The sequence below is a fragment of the Columba livia genome, chromosome Z, assembly GCF_036013475.1.
Source record: "Columba livia isolate bColLiv1 breed racing homer chromosome Z, bColLiv1.pat.W.v2, whole genome shotgun sequence".
NCBI classification, from domain to species: domain Eukaryota; kingdom Metazoa; phylum Chordata; class Aves; order Columbiformes; family Columbidae; genus Columba; species Columba livia.
The window spans coordinates 36,590,851-36,612,051 of record NC_088642.1 but is presented as its reverse complement, the minus strand read 5'-3'; the positions used below and the strand labels follow the sequence as shown (position 1 = coordinate 36,612,051).

Sequence of the window (21,201 nt, the reverse complement as noted above, 5' to 3'; positions counted from 1 at the left end):
TGCTAGAAAGAACAAATTAAGGCAGACCGAATCTGCTCCCTTAATACCCACACCTTCTTTAACTGAGAAACTACAGAGACCAATGAACAAGGAAACTCCTCACCTGCAATCCTGAACTAACCCTACAGAGAATAAGAATAAAATGACTAATCAACAAGTCTCCCCTTTCTATGCAGGAAACTTCCCTGAACTAAAAAAAATCACTATTAGAAGGAAAAACACTACAAAACACTTTAGTCAAAAATCTCAAGCAAATAATTTTGTGTTTGTAAACAACTATCATTATTAAATAAAACAAAACAAAAAAACAAATTACTTCCATTAGCTGCTGATCAATAGAAACAGCTGTATGACTTGTTCTTGGCCATTGCTATTTCAAATCCTGGAATGCTTGTTAAAAAAAATTCCGAAATTTCAAAGGACAAAAAAATATTTAGTACTTGCTTGTATCCAGTAACAATTCAAATTTACACCCTCTTACCCTCAACAGAAAGTGAGAATGAAAGAATGAAACCTGTTACTCTTGTTCAAACAATGTGTTAGAACTCCAAATGAGCAATAATCTGAGCTAGCACAATAGGCCGATATGAAGATTTTACAGTTAACAGGCAGAAAAAGGGCAAAATTACTCTGCAGTGTACATTCTGACTATGCAATGTGGTCAGAATGTGGTCTGAACTCTGCTCAAAACTGAAATCACAGTATGAACAACACGTCGTCAAGCTAACTTCCTTATCATTGACAGCTTTTTGTTACACTGCGAGAGATCAAAACGATCGTGTTTCAAAATCAGATCAAAATCTATCACAGAATTGCTCTTTCATTAAGTTCTGCTGAACTGAAATTGCCTTCAAGATATGTTGCCTTATAATCCTATTCACAGTTCAGCTTTGCATGCATAGGTAGATTATTTTTTTTTTAAATAATGGATAATGATGGATTGTCATTCAAGTTTGCAAGTCAAGCACAGAACAATTAGATTTGTGGTTGTCTCTGCAACCTGAACACCACCACCTGTTGTATCGTTCTGTATCTTGTGGTTCACTGGCTGCCATGAGACAAATCAATATCTGGACAAGGCTGTGAGGACACATGTAGACAATACAATTAAAACCAAGTTGCATTGCAACTCTTTAGTTCTCACTAGGCTATAATTGTCTGGAAAGTCAAATAATCTTCCTTGCACGGTCTTCTAAAGGCAATCCTAAGCTTGGGGAAAAATTCAGAGGGAAAACTGCAAGTTCAGATTCAGAGGGAATCTGAAGAGAGGAGAGGGAACAAATCTGGTTATTCATATCACTAAATATTTCCTTTCCTTACTCCAAGCTGAGCCAGCAGGAGGAACTGCACTCTCAGCCCTCAACCCTGTAAGACAGATTGCTTTAGCTCAGACCAGTTTACTGCTGGGACAGAGAGTGGTGGGGAAGGGGCAAGAATCTCCTCTGCCTTCTTGTTTCTGCAGTAAGTACTTAACATTGTGGCAATGCTATAAACACACACTGAAAATAATTGCATAGCTATTTATTACTTCAAAGGATGCCAAAATTTTCCTAAAGAATGCAAAGGGTGAGGGGAGGAGAGGGAGATTTCTAACATTTTATTTGTAAGCCAAAGATGAATGGAATTTCATGGATAATGAAAAGACATTTTTCAAACCAACGTTAGACAATAAAGATGAGAAAACCAAGAACCCCTAAAACAGAGCTCTCTAAGCATACATACACATGCATATATAATGTGTATTAGATAGCTGTTAAATGTTTGCATATACATATAAATAGTGTTGAGTATAGTTACAGTTTTCAGCTCACATGTCAAAGCACCAAGAGAAATGGAACTAAAAAGCAGAGTGTCTTATTAATCCAATACACTTGCACAGCAGGTGCTGACATCAAACCCTGCATTTGTGAATGCCAAAGTTGCTCCAACACACAGCATCACTGTTCTTATCTGTTTGACAGCCAGCACACCACTTCTCAGTGATTTCCCACCTGTATCTCCCTTGCACAGACAACAAGGGTTATCTGACTTGTAAACAGCTCACCATTACTGCAAAGAGGTGGAGGGCCCTGCATATACCCACTCAACTGCCTGGGATAAATTTTGTGAATCTAAAGGGGGAATTTAACATTTACAGAAGAAATGGGAAAAAAATAATAATTTCTAAATAGTCCTAATCAATGCAACTATACAATTACTAAAGTGATGGTTACTAGTTTACTAATTGTTATTTACAAAGAACATATAGTGTTCATTTAATTTACTAAGACTGATTATAAATGTACAATGTTACGTAAGAAAATAATTCCCTTTTAATTTTTAGGTAGGAAAAAAAGGTTTTAAAGTACAGCCTCTCTAAGAATAAATGGGCTGTATTGTCCTTTGCACTTTTACAAATCTGGCTCCCATACGAGCCAAATGTATGAGCAGTATGCACCAAAGCACCATGCAGTATTTCATATTCAGCCCTTTTAAATCACTGCAAGCATTTTTCCACAAATCTGGATTCTTCATTCCTTGTATCTGCATAGGGTTAAACCTGGGTCAAATTCCATGAACCTGTTTGAAACAAAATATTAACTAGGTTGAAATGTTTGCTGTGGTATCAATCAATGAAGTGTCTGGTAGAGAAAAATCTATCAACTTCAAACTAAATCCTGGGCTGTCTTAACTAGATTCTTACAAAGCTGTACTCATCATGCCACACATGCTAGTTTTTGTTCAAATTTACAACAGGAAAAAAAAAAAAAAAACAATTTTCAAGAGAAAAGCCAGTATTTTTTTTTCAATTATAAACCACAATTTAAGACAACATTAATGATTATAATTAATTTGTCGGTTTTCTCATTAAATGTTCAGTGCAAAGAATCTAAAACTGATTCACACTCTCAAGACACCCTCATTACATAAGAAATTTAGAAATCATCAGGCAATTCCTAAATTCAAATATGTATTTGATACTTCTGTATTTTGTTTAGTAGACTCCGAAGTTGTATTGATTATATTTAGTATTAGATCTCCAGTGTGTGTATCCTGTTGATCCCACTACACTCTAAAAGCTTACTCTTACAGCCTTTAACTCACCTGACCATAACCTATGTCTAGGTTGTTTTAATCCATTAACATTTTTCTAAAATTTCTAGCTTCTAATCAGTATTATCAGTCTCCATTTTCTTTCCACTGGTTATGCTATCTATTTTAACAAGCAGAACAAGTATTTTTCTTTCTAGATAATTTAGTATACCATGCCCGTAGGCAAATGTCAAATCCATCCAAAAACAAAATATAAGCTAAGTACAGTTCATCTGTTTTTCTAAGATCTTAAGATCAAAATACACACTACATTATATGACAGTAATTCCCTACAGAACAGACAATTTTTATCTTAAACAAACCTTTTGTTAAAATCATGCCCTAGTTTAGCTACACACAGCCTGTTCAATCTGTTACCCTAAGCAATTTGGTATAGTAACCTGGCAAGCTGAGCACACTGCATTTACTTTATTAATCACACTGGATGGATCAAGGAACAACTTTCCGATATATGAGTTTATATGGCAGGGATGTGCAATTCATGGCACAGGCTTCTGTGCTCAGCTTTGCCACAGCTGACGCTGACTATAGCACAGCGGCTTGCAGTAGAAAGTTCAGCTTCACCAGAAACTGAGACCTACATCTCCCCTCTGTCCCTATAAGACCTCTGGGATACACAGCTATGAAATCTGTTGCCACGGGCTCCCTCCTACCTGCTGTTCTCCCAGCTCTGTATGATCAAAACACAGCTTGCCCATAGCAGGAGAGAAAAAACATATCTGTGCTACCGAATGGCGGCATGGTACAGAGACAAGGTGCTGCCCATCTCATGTTATCTCTGGATCCTGGAGCAGGACACTCATGTTTGCACAGCGCTGCACCTGAACTAGCCGGGGCTGGGGGAATGAGCTCAGCTGTGATACTGAATTAACATGGTGATACAGCTTTCTGTTTTTGTATTCTCCCTAAGAGAAATAAGCCCTAAGAGAGCATCAGTATTGTGTACAGGGTGAATATAATACCTCAGATTAGCATTATATGAGAGAAGAAGGATATTTGCATCACATCCTGCTGTACAATGCAGACACATGTCCTGAAGCTTTAGGTTAAGCAGTTTTAGCATGAGAGTTCAGTTAGGGATGGTGAGGGGGCAACCTGACCAATGTGAAATTGTGAAGTGCAGCCAGGTTTCTGGAAGTAAAAAAAAGAAAAGAAAAAAGAAAAAAAGTATTTATTATGAACAGACTTTAAAATTATTTTGGTTGTCTAGTTTTCTGCAAAAAGGGAGTCTCGAAGTCTTTTTTGTAAGAAAACCTCTAATAGCATGACTCTTTTCAGCATGCTTTTGTGATTTGACAAGAGAATGCCTTTGGGCTTCAAAAGTACCCTTTCTCTCATCAAATTCTGCTCAGCTTTTCTTGAGGTATTATGCATTAAAATTACCATTTCCATTCTCTCTTTTGTGTGCCTCAAGAAAATATTTGCCTCCTGCCAGAAGAGTAATTAGCATGACTATCCTAAGGGAGACTGGAGATGCCACAAAGGCAGAAGCAAAGGGAAGATGTGTGGAGCTGCAGCACAGTGGGAACAAGAGGTGAGAGGGGCAAGGGACATGCGTGGCCATTCCAGCGCCAGCTTACCTAGCATTTGGCCTCTCCTGCACTAATGAAGGTATACATCACTGCGCTGCTGTTTTCCCCATGTCCTAAAGCAATGAGAGACTCAAAGGCAGGACAGTTTCCTAAGCCATCTTCAGCTACTGCAACACAGATTCTGGTGGTCATGTTTCACCTCAAAATACCCCATGAGCCACAACGTCCTGCACTTCGGACAGATGAGGCAGAAGACAATAATACCCTGTCAATCAGGACCTAGTTGACCATTCACATTAAGAAGCATGAAGACTATATCTGGCCTCAGCTTAGCCTAACTTGATTGTCAGCAGTCTCTGCAGCAATGCAAAATACTCAGGTGAAGGGCTGATGATGGAGCACACTGAGATATCCAGTGGCAGTCAAAGAAAACCCATCTTCCTTTTAAAGCAGGGGTGCCAAACTCATTTTCAACAGGGGCCACATCAGCCTGGAGCTTGCTTTCAAAGGGCTGAATGTAATTTTAAGACTGTATAAATGTAACAACTCCTACAACCCATCTGTTCATTTGGGTGTAGTTTTTATGTTAGAAGATTTTTAATTAACTATTGTTATATTTCGACGTACAAACACAATTTTTTTTTTTCCTTAGGAGTTCTGTCTTGTTCAAAGCACAAAACAGATATAGCTTATGCTGTTCTAAAATAGATATAGTTTGTGCTGTTCTGGCAACCCATAATACTAGAAAGCTTAATTTTGCCAATACTGTCCTTTTACCATGGAGACTTTGGGGGAACATGGCATGTCAAATAACATTAAATTTGTGTAATATGACCGAATTACTACACTAGAGACAGTGTGTCCTGGTTTTATCCAATTTGTGCTTCATTCTACTGTTCATGGTCTTGCCAGCGCCATCCAGTTCTGTCAATCTGTCACATCCAGCTATTCTCCCTCACATGCTAATTAGTTTGTTAGCTGTTCAGGAAAAGACTATTTTAATATTATGTGTTCACACACTACACAGCATAGTGAAACCTTGTTTGCTGATTAGAGCCCTACTGGTACTACTAAAATAATTATGATACCACCCACATAAGAGGTAGCACACCAACACAGCGTTTGAAAGACCACCTTGAAGTGATGAGGCATGCAAAAGTAATAGGGAAAATAGCTAAACAAGTTCTTTCAAACCCTTAATAAAAAAATACTTCTTTTCTGACTAGGTTGCTTTATTCATCATTCAGTTAAATGGACAGTGGGACAAAAAATCTGACAGAGTAAATAATAAAATATTTCCCACCATGACCAATGTCCTAATAGGTAGGCAAACCTCAGAACATGTTTCTTTGTCTTAGACTAACTCAGAAGCCTAGTTTTAAAACTAATTAGCAAGGTAACCTTTTTCCCCTTCCCTTAGGAAATCTACTGTGGCCAATCCAAAACATATCCAATCCAACATTCAAATCTAGGCTTCTTGCCAGCCATCACAGGACTAATTCCCACAACAGCCTAGAGAGTTTTTGCCATATTCAGTGTGCAATTACACCTAAGTTACAGTTAAAGCACAAGGTATTGTTTGTCCTATGGAAGCCTGGAAGCTTTCCCTTCATACTGCCCATTCTTAAGAGCATACAAGATTTCACTAAAATAGCAAGAGTAACAATTGTCATAAAACACATATAAATAAGCACAGTAGCTCAGGTTTACTCATTTATGAATTTTCCAGACAAAACAGCATCAACTTTTAATTACCAATCCACAGACAAACAACAGGAAGAGGCATTTTCACAATATTTTGCTACCACACAGCCCAGGTGCAAAGCCTGCAGCACAGTCTCAGTTGGTTGCTGCGGCAGTACCCACATGGCCAGGCAGGTGCGCTCCATAATGTGGCCCCTGTTGAGGTCTCTGGTTGCCTCACCTGGCTGCTTCTCATCTGAGTGCCAGGACAGAGCTGGTGTGTGCATCACTCCCCACACACCTGGGACTTCCCTGCAAAGAAAACCTGCAGGCTAGGGGAACACACACACATACACAGTGCTCCCATCAACGGACCAAAGCACAAGCACATGGCAGAGATGCCTGGCCACCAGTGCAGAAGCTAAGGAAAACACTGGTCGGTGGACCTCCATGCAGAGAGGATGGAGATCCATGGCTGTGCTTGCACAGACTGCATCCCCACAACGTGACCAGTGCCGGTGCAAGAGCAGGCAAATGAGGGGAGTGGGAGTAATGTTTTCCTAATCCATGGGAAAATCGAGGAGCACAGCAGCTTCCTGACCTTGGGCTGGCCAGAGAATTAAGACAAAGGCCAACATTAAATTTGCACCACTGGAGGATCATGTGAGACAAAAAGACAGAAAGGCTGTATTGATATTCAGAGAAGCTGAGTAAATGGGTTTATGGCCTGCAGCTCATGACATGTCCTAAAATGTGCCTTTATGTGTTAAGGCTTTCACAGAAGAGATGTAATCTTCTCTTATTTTCCTAATGCCATATACACCATTAAATACAAAGTGTGTACGCCTCTGGAAATGTTCCCAGTAATAGCCATTTCTATTTTATTTGACTCTACAGAAAAAAGAGGAAACACTTCAGAGAGGAAAAAATACCTACTTGCTCTTCCTTCACACTTCAATTTCCTCGGGAAATAAAAAATACTATTTTTAACAGTCTATCCTTAGTTCACAGCTGAATTTTACTTTCAACCCCATGGTACAAAACTTGGTTAGAAGCTTTTCAAAAAATGGAATTCATAAACCCCTAGACTATGACACAAAAATAATGACACACTAAGCAAGGTAGTCTGTAGCCCTCACCAGCAATCAATAATCTTCTGCTAATGCTGTTCTGACTTCAGTCTCTACATGGTCAGCTTCACTAAACAGAAGAAATTGGCAAATACATGGCCAACCCAACAACTTATTTTTAGATGAAACATGACATCTCTTGAGGTCAGGGTCTTGTACAGTACTCTCAGCACAGAACAGTGACTGAAAGCATAACTGCTTGACTTAATTTAACCACAGGCCATCATTCAGGCCTTCATTTCTTTCAGTGAAGACCATCCTACGAATGACGACCCTGCTGGTCCCATCTGCTGAGCAACCCCTGCTCTTCACCTTTGACTACAGTAACCCTGCACAGACCATTTTGGGGGTAACTCCAGACAGCACTGCCCCAAGCTACTGCCTGTTTTGGCTTAAACATCTCAGCCTGTTTTCCATTTTCATGCCTATTTAGGACTGCAATCTCCTGGTGGAAAAAGCTCTTGGACATTTGGTGAGTCCCTGTTAAGAAGACTCAAAAGACCATGAGCTCCAGGACACAGAGATGGCTCAGGTGGAATGAAAATGTCACTGGCCACACCCTGACTCCTGGGGCTCCACAAGTGAACTGGCAGCCACCATATCAACCACAAGATACAGTCTGAATCAGGTGTTCAGCAAATGGACCAAGTGACGCAGCCTGTGGCACACTCAGGGACATTGCTTCCCAGCCACCACAGGGCCAAGGAGAGCCAGACAGCATAGTACAGCAAGCACTGGCTTTGGGGAACAGTATTTAAAAGGAAAAAATATTAATCCTGCTTTCATATAATAATTTTGTAGTATTTATCCTCTGTTTATTTTTCAAGAACATTTTGCATTTGATTCTATTCCGAACATATTAAGGGCTGTTCCAAGATTTTAATGCAAACAGTCACAAAGGAATTATTACTGTAAACCTGAGTCATGAACTAGTGAAAACGAGTGAAAGTGTGACAATCCAATGCTTCACAAGCAAACGGTACAAACAGGGTACATTTTACATATGGAAAATCCAATCTGCTTTATCTTTTACTCACCGTTTGATGACTTCGGTCACAGTAGCGCAGTCCAAAGTAATCTATCTCCACTAGGTTTAAGTGACGAAATACGTAGCCCAGGACAACTGACCCTTTCGTTGACTTCTGTGGGAAAGAATTTACAGAGCCTTTTCACAAAAATGCTCTGCCTTTGTCAGCTATGTGCAGTGGCATTCATGCATTCAGTTAGCTTTGTCAAAAAAAAAAAAAAAAAAGGAAGCAGTTCCGAGTGCCTTTAACAAAAATTTCCGTTGTACAGAAGAAAATATTTTGTCCTACTACAAGTTTATTCAATCATTCTGTAAAGACTATTAGGTAGGCGGCAGATTAGTAGTTACAAAATACAAAACAAAACAAAACAAAACACTGAAGGGTACTTGCATAAGCATGATGGTGGTGAACCTAGATTTTTCTAGAAAATTTTTGTTCTCTCATCAAAATTTGAATCTCTACAACGTATTTTAATTCTAAAATCATACTCTTGTCCAGGATGGGCCTGTCACTCAAACTTTGACAACAAAGGTCAGGAGACAAAACTTTGCCCTTCAGATCTAAATCATTAGCTGCTCTCGTACTATTCTTCATAAAGGTTATGTTTTATTTGTTTTCTTTTAAAATATTTTTTGTAGTAGAAATGGGAGCAATCCAACACCTTGAATTGAAATAATCCCATTGTTTTCTTGAACAGTACTTCATTAAGAGTCTATGCCAGTATTTGCAAACAATGCTGGGGACAATACTTCAAACAATATTGTACTGTTGAGAATTAATTATAAAAAGCTCATTTCCAACTGAATGCCTCTTATTTGTTGGTTCCCCTGGCAGTCAACAATGAACAGACCAGGAAGACCAAGAATCAGTACACAGAATGATCCCCCCCTCAAAATCAGTTATAGCATTTTACTATTGCAGTCACAACTTCCACAAGAAAACATGAACAGAAGTCATAATTAGGTTTTGGTTAACACTTCATATTGTATAAACTGCTAGATTGCACTAAAATCACCAGAGAGAAAGCGAAACTGAAAGAGAAAGGTGTGAGATATTGTTTGTGCTATTTCACTTTTTAGTCTACAAACAAATAATTTCAAAATTAAAATGGCAAATAATATTGATTTAAAAAATGATTTAATTTATCTGGTGAAGTATATGTCACATAACAATACTGAAGATGCATCCAGTCTTTTCAGGGGATGCATTTGGTCAGGATTTGTACATAGTCACATGGGCAGGGCCACTGCAACAACTTCAGATGGCCACTCACACTCCAAGCAAGCCACGACAAGGTAAACTTCTTTGGTCAGCTGGGGATTGTGTATCCATGCTGTTCCTCAGATTTACTATGTATTTGCATAAACCAGGAGATGTTCTTCAAAAGTTCTCAGCGCAAAACAGTCTAATGCCATCATATAGGCTGTTTACACAAAGCAACTGTAATTACATATTCTCTCAGCATGTAGAGTGAGACTTAATGATCAGTCACAAGACAAAAAACACTTTGGGGGAAAACATTATTAAGGTAAGTAGAAATGCATTAAATCTCATTTTATAATTTTGAATAAAGCAGAGCAATGCAGTGATTTTATCATCAGATTCCTCAACAAGAAACTGAACTTGGGTTGTAAGAACAATTCAAGACAAGAATCAGCCCCTCTTAGATGTAGAGTGTCTATGAGGAGCACTGTAGCAAAAAGACAGGGAAAACAAAACCAAAACCAAATAACCCTTCCTTTATTTTTTTAAAAAAGGTTAGACTGCTAGACAGAAGGCATTCAAGACTGAAGCAGTAATTGTCCTGCCCCATTTTATCTTTAAATCAGTTGTTATTGAAGGAAGCAGGAGAGATGTCCCACTAAAAAGCACATAATTATCTTCATCCGTCATGTATGTCAAATTACCTTCACCATTGGAACCATTTCCATTACCATATAAACAGCACAATAATGTCTTGGGAACCTAGAAATGGACAGGAAAAGCTCAAAATAAACAGGCAGACCTGACTCCAATTGAACCACCTGGTTAAATGATGGAGACACTTGTAGAATAAAGCTAGCATGTTATTCCCAGGAACACACACGTTTCACGCATGGTGTGGCTGAAATTAAAGACTCCCTTCTTTCCTTTCAGAGATAAATGGTAACAATGTATAAAAAGCTTTTAAACTGCTTTTTACCTATATTGCTGTGCTCAGAGAAAACATAAATGCCTCTTAATTTATTCTCTTCATGCAGTTCAGTTAACACTTTAATTGCTGCTGGTACTGCAGGAACAAGTGGTCCAGCTGTGGGGAAATGCTGAGCAAAACCATCCAGCTTCCAATGGCTGGGGGTTCTCCACCTCTACAGCAGCAAGATGCTCAACACTTGGGTCATCCTCAGCCAAGACAGACTGTATGCAGCCGTTTCTGTAGCCGCCCTCACCAACACCTTTCACACCCTTCAGCAATGCCTGTATGTACACCAGTTGGTGTTTCACAAGGCAACTGTTGGGGTGAGAACCAGCAGGAATCCCCACACCCTTCTGACCTCACTTTCCTTAACATCGTGTTTTCCCAGCACTGAGGAGCACTCTTCAGGTAAAACACTGACCCTTGCTGAAACCACTGCCACCTCATTTTCAATTAAAGTTCTAATTTTAAGGCACATGATTTCAGGATTTCATGCAAGTAAATTGGCTCCTCAAATGGAGTTAAGGAAGCATTTTTGTTGATTAATCTCTAAGTGGCTACTTCTCAGTCCTGCAATACATTTTTACTGCATTTGAAGAAAGTTTTGCAAACTAAGAAGAGCAACCTTACTTCCCCTGATAAAATGACACCAAAATTGAGCAAAACTGCAAACTAAAACTATCAAAGGTGTTAGCAGGATTACACTCACATCTTATAGCACTGTAAAAATTGTATAATCTTCCTTGCATTAAGCTCAGACTTGCTAGAGCACATTTGTACAGTCCTACAATTACATTCAGCCCTTTGAAGGCAACCATCAGGCTGATGTGGCCCCCATTGAAAATGAGATTGACATCCCTGTGCTAGCATTCTTAGGGGTAAACACAAGTATATTTGAAAATAGCATCAACAATTCTTTCAAGAGAGAACAAAGAATCATTTGAATGAGTCATAACATCTTGCTTTACATGTTAGCACCATGGTTTCACAAACCAGAAAGGCAGGTTTCTACTGGCTGAAGCCAGAACATTCAGGAGAGATCTGATTTAATTGTACTTTTTAAATCAAAAATAAATACTTCTCCTAAAAATCATACATGCAGTACTATATTTTAACATATTCACGGTACTGAATAATTAGTCACCAAGGATTCTTATCTTCTGCACTGCTTATTGCTTTTAGCTCCAGCATGTTTTTTCTAGCTGGATATTTTTTAATTTTCTCTTTTGTATTGTACACAACAGTGCAGGCCAAATCAGATCCATGACTGATGTTAACTGAATTTAAACACAAAACAAGACATGCAGCAATGTCTGCCTCAGTAGAATGCTAGTTCCTCTCTTGAAAAAAGAGAGTGTTGTAGGTACTGAAGCCCCTTTTTATTAAAATAAAATAAAAAACACATTGCCTCTTCTAGTTCAAGCACTCATCATGAAACCCTTCTCCTGGAAGCAACTCAATCCACAGACTACCTCTTACAACCTCGTAAGTGCTAAGGAAGATGCAGATGAATTCATGAGCCTTCACACAAAAACAGGCTTAAAACTTTGTTTGAACATAACTGTTGCTTTTTGAGAGGCCTCATCCCATCATGACCATTGTGGAAGTCTATTAGAAAGTCACACCTGATGCTGAATCACTTATTCTGCTTACATACTGGCAAAAGCTAACAACACAGAACAAGAGCAGATTTCTAATGCTGAACAAGGGAGTTTATATATCCGAGTACAGAACAAGCAGCAGGATGCTACAGAGGACGACACAGAATCATGTTGAGACATTCAGAAAGACCTGTGCAACATATCCACATTTCCCTGCCAAGCACAGGGCTGCGTGGGTGATGCTGCTAACAAGCTGTCCAAGTGGGAAGCGCGTTTGATCTGCTGCCCATGTGCCTGACAGCAGCTGGTGCCCGTGTGGTGCCTGATGTGATGGAGCATGGGCACTGGTACCACCCCACTGGTGTGCTGGGAAAGGCAGAGACCAAGCACAGCTCGTGACACATATGTCATCACTGCTGCATCTGCACCGACTAGCCAGATAGCACCAGTATACTGCGGTGACATAAACTTTACACAGTGTTAAGTGTTACAAAGGAGAGATTAAAATCATGTACAAAAGCAGCACACAGCCAGAAGAAGGCTTCGATGAAAGGAAAAAGGGTTTGCAGAAACCATGTCAAGAAAATTAACTCTAAAACATGGAATGCTTCCTTTATTTGGAATGAATGTGCCACAAGCAAGTACATCTGAAGGCAGCTGAGGCAGGGTGTGAACTAGAGCTGTGCTCTGGAGATGGTGCAAGTCAGAAAAAAGAGCTTGGGGTGCACTGAGCTTTGCTCTGCAGAAACAACCCAAAGCCCACCACCTCTACACTTGCAGGGTTTCATGTGCCCCTGGGTTTTTGTGCACTGTTCTCGGGGAAGAACCACAGAGCCCCACTGCCGTTCCTCCTGATGGGATGTCCCTGTGCGGGGTTGTGGTGCGGGGTAGGAGGATGAGGACAGGGTGCAGCAGGCTCAGTGGGCTCCCGCTGCAGAGCTGCTGCCAGGTGCGCAGTGTGAGCCTTGCTGGGCCTGGCCCCAGGGCAGTGCTTCTGCAGCCAGCTGCCCGCATAGGGGCTTCCTGTGGAGCAGCTGGTGCCTCGAGCTGCGCACTCCCACCCTGTCGGGCACCCGCTGCCTGCTGCCCGGCAGCCCAGCGCTGGACCTAAGCTCTGCTCTTCCTCCAAGCAACTGTGAGAGCCCTGCTCCATCATGGAGCTGCTCACAGCTTCAGAGAGAAAAGGGCCCCCTCCTGTCTGGCAGCTACGTGGCCTTTGGTGCATCCAAAGGGATGCGTCTTTCATGTTCATGGCGAACTATTTAAAATAAATCTGTGAGAGTGCAATAGAAGGGCGTGCATTATAAATCCACATGGACATGTATTCTGCCTCAGCAGGAGCTTGTGGTCTGTTTCTGGAGCACCCCTAATCAGGATGTGCAGAGCCCCTTCCTGCCAAGAAGATGCACCATGATGTTTTCATTTGCTGCTCTCCTACAGGCTAGTCAAGCTATTTCTTTCCACCTGTCAACTGCAAACTGGATATTTTGGTACTGAATTCAATGGAGTCTGCACTGCAACCAGTCAACAACATTTTATATATAAATTTGTAGTTTGTATATGAGACTGCTTATTTTCTGTTTAAGACTCACTGCATTTACACATGCTTGCTGAAACATATGCTGTCCTTTTACAGTCTATGTAACGATGATTTGCTGCATCCCCAAAAAACTTTTCCGAATTACTATTTCATATTAGTTTTATTTCCAGTTTGATGGAGTTTAACTTCTCATTTTGAATGATGCTAGCAAATTACTTGCTCCTGCAATATTGACAGAAGTCAAGGGGACACATTTGTTATCCTAAAAAATGTTCATACTTTTTCTGTACAGTTTTGATAACTCACTTGCCCCAGTGCTTCCCATAAAACTGATACAATTCTACTGAAAATGTAATTCCCATTAAAATTTCTCATCGTAACAAAATGGAACTTCATTTGAAAAAATTAAATATTTCAGTTATTTTAAATGCCTTTTTCTTAATAGGCATTCCTCATGATAGCAATGGAAGATACACTGTGAGCATTTTTTTTCTAAAAGTAGTTTTCTACATATGCTCATTAGCAAACCCTACACACAAAAAACCCAGTCAACATGTTTGCACCAGGACAGGAATAAGTTATCCATTAGTAGCCTCTAATGGCTGTTAATGGGGAATTCTATACACCTGCACTGTCTCCTGCCCCTTCTAGAGTTTCTGGCTGCCCTCAAGAGCTGCTATCCAGTGCCACACACTGCATGGGGTCATATTACCATATTACTGGTACTGGGCTGCATTCAACTTTAACAACCTTGACTGGAAAAGAAGAAAAAAAAGTGCCCCGCCATGGGAGCAGCAGAAGGGGATGAAAAGGACTTATCTGTCACAGCTCCCAGCTGCCTTTCACCCTCTAACTAATGCTGACTGCTCTCTCACCCCCATGCTCACAGCAAGGGTGCCTCATTCATCTGTCAGTCAATTGCTGAATCATTCAGCTGTCAGTCAATTCCTGGATCACTGCAGATTTTAGCACTGTATATTCAGATAAAACAGATCTGAGCCAGGGTTTTTTGAAGAATGACACCCCTGCACATAAGCAAACACACAAGGCAAGTGTTAAGTTCAGATAACGACACAGAAAGTAAAAATTAAAAACATTAAAGCAATCTGCAAACTGCTAATTCGTCCTCTTGCATTTATGTACTGTGTCAGTATTACCATTAATTGTTCCCCCTGCGTGGAACTCACACAGGACTAATGTCTTCTTGGCATCATTACTCATCCCTGCAGCCATTCCTGAGCTCCTTAATTAGATCTACCTACCATGTCAGGTTTTTTCGTTGTTTGGGGTTTTTTTTCCCTGTTTTCCCCAACCACTTCCTAGTTCCTTGTCCTTTCCTACCACCTCTTTCCAGACAGAACCCTCAATCCTCATCCTCCCTTGTCACATACATTGCCACTTCCCTCAGACTGTCATTCCCACTGGTTTCCACATATTCCTTCAACTCCCTGTGCACTAAATCACGGACCCTTCCTCCCTCCTCTGCTCTGACCCTTCTCCTATCTACTTTTTCACTGCCTCCCACCAGTTTGGCCCTTGTTGCCCCGTGAATTAAGCCAGGAAACACCTCCATGATGTTGTATTGTGGGACAGATAACACAGAAACACATCTAACAGCTACAGATGCAAGAAAATTCTTTTCAGTTCTGAACTAGTTCTTGGGCATGGAGCTGTAGTGATAACCCAGCTTTCCTCCTCTGAAAAAGTAATGCATAAAATATTCTGTGTAGTTTTAAGGGAAACTATGGCATATTTTAGCCAGTATTTTTTTTTCCTGTTTTCCTTTCCCCTTTCAGTAAATAAACCTTTCAAGTGGCAACTTGATGTTAATCTCAGTGCTTCAGACAAGGACAGTACTTTCTCAATGCTTAGTCTTCAACTGTTCCCTAAATGGGTAGTATATTTTGAAGTGCCTTTATGTGCTATGTGAAAACTGCATATAGATAAGAACATAATTCTGTACGTTCACATAAAAGGAACGATAGGTGACTCACAGTTCAGCCAGTCAACAGTAGCTACTTGACCATCAATACCAAATTTGTCTTGAAAGTTTATAGCATATAACATTATAGACAGACTTCTGAAAAATATTTTTATTGACCTGTAAAAATTTCAGATATATCACAGTTTTGATTATGCATAGGAAATCAGATTTCATAGGCACTGTGTATCTTTTAATGTCATTCAAAATTATTTTTCTAGAACTATATGTACAACCTGTGATGATTAACTTGTACACTCATCAACAAAAATAAAATTACCATAATCTCCTTATGTTTAATTAATGCTTAATATATCGAGGTTGTTGAGGAAAGCTGTTTTTAACATGAACATACAAACCAAAGAACTGTTCTAGCTTGGCTTTGAAATCTATTCCTACAGAAGGTTGATGTGGAATCTAAAAGAAACGTATCATCTTATACATGACATAATATCATATGTATGATATATAATATATATATAGATATATATGGTGACTGCCTACTTGTGCTAATGAAAATCTTCCACATACTGAAGAAATAAAATAAAATAAAACCCTTGCTTAATCAGCCCATCTATAATACAACTCCATGAAGGTGAATAAAGATATTATAGACATGTGCAACATTGGATTAATTTCTTCACTCACAGCTGACAGATAGATTAGTAATAAGCTTAGCATAAAAATCTATATATAGTTAGGCTCACAGAATTTTGCAGAACTAGACCCTTATTTCTCTATATTTAGTGCAAAATCAATGAACATATCTGTTCATTAGCAAAGCGTTCACAAAGATATGAGTAGATAACCCCTCATTGCTCATAGTCTAAATTATGTGACTCTAATGAAAAAAGCATCTTTGCAGCATCTTCAGTATCAGACTCAAGAGGTTAATTAATAAAATGCCTCAGGCATGATATCCTTTGCTAATGGCAGTGGCTATCTGCTGTACTCCATGAGTCTGCTCACACATCTCATGCAAGAAGGAAAACATTTTTTAAAACAGCTTTCTGAGTACAGACATGAAATTGAAAACATATTTCACATTACAAAAAATATTGATGAATACCAGAAGAAATAAAGAGTCTGTTTAGAATCTATTCATGATGTGAAAATAAGTTGTTCATCTTTTGCGTGCAGAGGGATTTTCAATAGGGTGAAATCAATAAATCAATATGAATTTTATTACTGACATTCAAGGCAGAGGATTTTGGATTAATACTAGATTTCAAGCCTTTAACCTCAACTCTGTGTAAGGCCAACAATTGCTTACAACAGAACTACCGGAGTCATGAGCTTTATCACCTCTCCTGGTTTTGTTAAAAACAATACCAGTTTCTCTTCTAGCGAATTTTCCTTTCAGCTAAATTCTTCTAAATAACTGCACTTTTCTGAAGTTGGCTGCATGTTTTGGTAGACATAGCAATGGAATGCAAGGTCGCTGATAAGAATGCACACCGTGTATTTTGCAAGGAGGAGCGAACTGAACAGGTGACTAAAATTGACCAACAAAGTATTCCATCCCATCCACATCATACATCATATAAAGGTGGGAGATCACAAGGGTCTCATTCTCTTCGACTATGGCCAGCATCTGGAGAGGACCCTGTCTACCATCCCTGAAATCTGAGGCATAGTGACAGACACTGCATCCCTAAATCCAGTTCCGGTTTGCTTCAGAGTCCAACCCAGGACTTCCAGGTGCCTGCCCTGCAGCTGCCAGAGCAGCCACTGCTGAGCTGTGAGGAATTTCAAGATTGGTTTTGTATATTTTGTTTTATTTTCTCTATTTTATTAGTAGCACTAGTAAAACATTTTTAACTTTTCTGAGTTTGCAAGTCCTCTATCTTTGCATCTTTTGCCCTCCTATTGCCTTTCCTTTTGGGTGGAGGGGGACACTGAGGGGGCTAACAAAGCATCTGCCATGGTTTATTGTGGCCCTGCATTAAAAGGGGACACACCTTTGTTTGGATCCAAGCAATAAACAGCTCTCAGTTCCCTCCCAATAAACTGATGAGCAATAACTGATGATTGTAACTAAAGCAAAATAAACTATGAAACTGAAGACTGATTGGAACAACTTTTCTGTTCAAATCATAAGCTTGCAGGTAAGCCACTAGTGCATTGTCAGGAGTCTCCACAAAAGTATCTCCAGTTCTGTTGCAGCTGTACCTGGCCACAGGTCACTAGATAAAACTCAGACAATCATGCTTTAAAGTGAATTGAAGTACTGGATGTACCCAGTGCAGTTCTTTCACTACAGGCAAATCATAGGATGTTCTGCAGACTAGACCATTAATTTCAAATAGAAAATCATTACTTGCATTTCTAGCTTGCTTAAAATGTACTTGGTTATATCTGGTTTTCAAAGCTAAAATTATTCATCTCTGGTCTGTGCTGAACACAAGACTTTTAGCAGCATTGCTTTTTTTTTTACATTAAATATAGCTTACTGTGTGATTTGGGCATGACCCTATTCACACTAAAATCCAAAGGCAAAAAAATTCCTTTTGTTTGAAGACAAAGGAGGCTCACACCCTTGAGTTTTCATCTGATTGGTTGACGATAAAATAATATGATTTACTTAGAGTAAAACTAGCAGCATATTCGTAACAAGTGAATAAGGTAATAACCTCTAGTTTCCTCCTTGCATTGTAGTTAAGAGGCACGTTTGCTGCAAGTTTTTAAGGCATGCCACTTCATGTAGATCTTGATCCATCATTTTGGCAATGGGCCAATGAGATATGCCAAGGTTGTGCTTCTTGAAGTGCTATTATGAAGTCAGTTACAGTGATATTCCAGAATGAAGTATTACTAATCACCCTTCCTTGTTAAATAAAGATTTTTAGTTCTTCTGTAAATATATTCTGCTGATACAAACTCTTACTCACAAAACTTTGCTGCTGACAACAACCACATCAGGACTGTTACATAAGACAAAAATCAGAACTTTAGGATATCTGTATCACTCATTGTGCACAGTTACCATGTATACCTAAAATTATTTTTAAACAACTTCTTGTTTAAAAGTTGAGGCAGCTGTTTTATTATTTACAGCAGTGCCCAAAATACTGATGCTTTCCAGCCAGAGTGAGATATGAAACTTCATCCCATGTAGCTAATAAAATGAGGACAGACAGTAAGACTGCAAGCAGACTGTCCTCCCACTAAAAGGTGTAGTTTTACATGAGTCAAAACCTCCCAGGTAGTTTCGGTAAAGTTTTTCCACCATAGAAGCCTAAATCAAACATTTTACTTCCTAACAGGTGCTAGCCCACTATCCACCTACACCACATGAAAGATTCATCCCAGCACTCTCTCTCTCAGGCTCTGCTCCCAAGCCACTGTGGAGCCACAATGCCTCAGCTACAAAAAAGGACCAAAGCACTCATTTATTTGCCCTGTAACAATTTTCAGCAATGCAAATGCCACAAAACAAATATACTTAAGGAGAGTCTCACTCAACTTGCCAGTTGTAACAAATCCAGTCACTGCTCACCCAGATGCACATCCCCTTCTCTGTGCTTAAGAGATCTCAAAATCACAGAATGGTTGAGGTTAGAAGGGACCTCTGCAGATCATCTAGTCCAACCCACCTGCTAAAGCAGCTTCACCCAGAGCAGACTGCACATGAACGTGTCCAGGTGGGCTTCGAATGTTTCCAGAGAAGGAGACTCCACAATCTCTCTGAGCAGCCTGTTCCAGTCCTCTGGAATCCTCCAAGTAAAGAAGTTTCTCCTCATAGTCAGATGGAACCTCCTGTGCTTCAGTCTGTGCCCATTGCCCCTCATCCTATTGTTGGGCACCACTGAAAAGAGTCTGGTCACATCCTATGACAACCACCCTTGAGATATTTATTGATGAGATATTGATGATTGATATTTATTGATGAGATCCCCTCTCAGCCTGCTGTTCTCCGGGCTGAATAGACCCAGCTGTCTCAGTTTCTCTTCCTAAGATGATGGATGCTAGCCTACCCAGCTGTTCCTACTCCGCTGAGTTGCTCTTGGGAGCATATCTCATCTGATTTCACTGAAAATAAACCAGGCTAGCATAGATCTCTCTGTTAAACTGCACAAATCCAATGGATTTTGACTTACCATAGCCTGGATGATGTATCTGTCAGAAACCTACTGGGAGTTTTAGGCTACAGGTATCTAATCAGTACTAAAATGAACAAGTTCCCCAAATGGTATGAGTTACACTGGGGTAGTGATCAGCTACCAGTTATCAGTGATCAGTTATCAGCACAGGACTCTAAGGCACATGGGATATCAAGTTATGCAAAACACATGAGATTTTAACAGAAAGTTGGACAACCCCTAGACATAGTTATGCTGTTAAAAACAAGACTTACATCTAGCTTATGCCTGGGAGGAGTACAACACTATGCCAGTGATGTACTTGTCATTCATTCAGTTATTAATGAGGAATTAATTAACTACTATCAATGGCTTTGACACTTCTAAGGCCAATCCTGGATCTACTGCCATGCAACACCACACAATAGGCAGTGATTGCTCTCTTTCCTGGATAAGGGGACAACACTGTCCCAGTGTCTACTCCATACTCTAAATTTTTTTTAATAAATAAATAAATAAATAAACCCCCTCATTGATAGAAGGATGATCGAAGATCACACACGTTAACTAACAAAATACGGAAAATACACAGGTTGGGCACTGAAGGCTTGCCTTGTCCTAGGTACACTCAGACATTCTCCCAGAATGAAGAAATTCTCACGTTTTTACATTCATACTGTTCACACCTATGCACTTCAGTGTTGTCTGAAGGCTTTTATGAATTCAGCTGTTACCTGGCTGTCATTCCCTGCCCTGAGAGCAAAAACTTCTCTTGGGAACACTGTGAGTAAAGGCAGCACTGACACCATGCTTTGAAGACATTGTCAAAGCCTCAAATAAGCTGCTGACATTTCCTCAAGAAAGGGAATTGATGGATTTGGGGGTGTCGCATTTTGGCACAGAAACAACACGGTATGATAATCAAGTGCAAACAATGGAAAACAAGTAAAATAAGAGGAAGCCTCACCTCCACTTGCACAGCTACATTAGGAATGGTCCTTCTAGGCTGCTGTACTCAGAGACCAAGATTCACCTTCTGCTGAATTCAGAGTTGCTAGTTTTGACTTCACATTTTTGAAGCAGAAATAACATTTGATTCTACCATCTTGCTAAATGAAATTTGTTCTCCTGTTCAGAGGTGCAATAACTGGAAAAACACTAGGCCTTTCAGCTTAGGCATGGCAACAGTTATCACTTGGACCAAATTATGTGATTAACAATACTGTCTGGAGGTGAAAGGGACCGTTTCTCATCACTACATACCCGAGGTGGCGATTTAACATATGCCCTTTATATCACTCTGGTTTAGTCTGTGATTATAGGACTAAATCTTGGTTTAAAAAAAAAAAAGAACT

The 21,201-nt window shown here is 39.8% G+C and overlaps 1 protein-coding gene across 1 annotated transcript in view; it reads right to left on the bottom strand.

The window, feature by feature from the left end:
• Positions 1-21,201, bottom strand: part of EPB41L4A (erythrocyte membrane protein band 4.1 like 4A) — a 133,903-nt gene that overhangs the window by 77,542 nt on the left and 35,160 nt on the right. Inside the window, exon 2 of the mRNA XM_065045412.1 lies at positions 8,476-8,580. Within this exon, the coding sequence (XP_064901484.1) occupies positions 8,476-8,580 (105 nt within the window). The remainder of the gene's footprint in view (positions 1-8,475; positions 8,581-21,201) is intronic.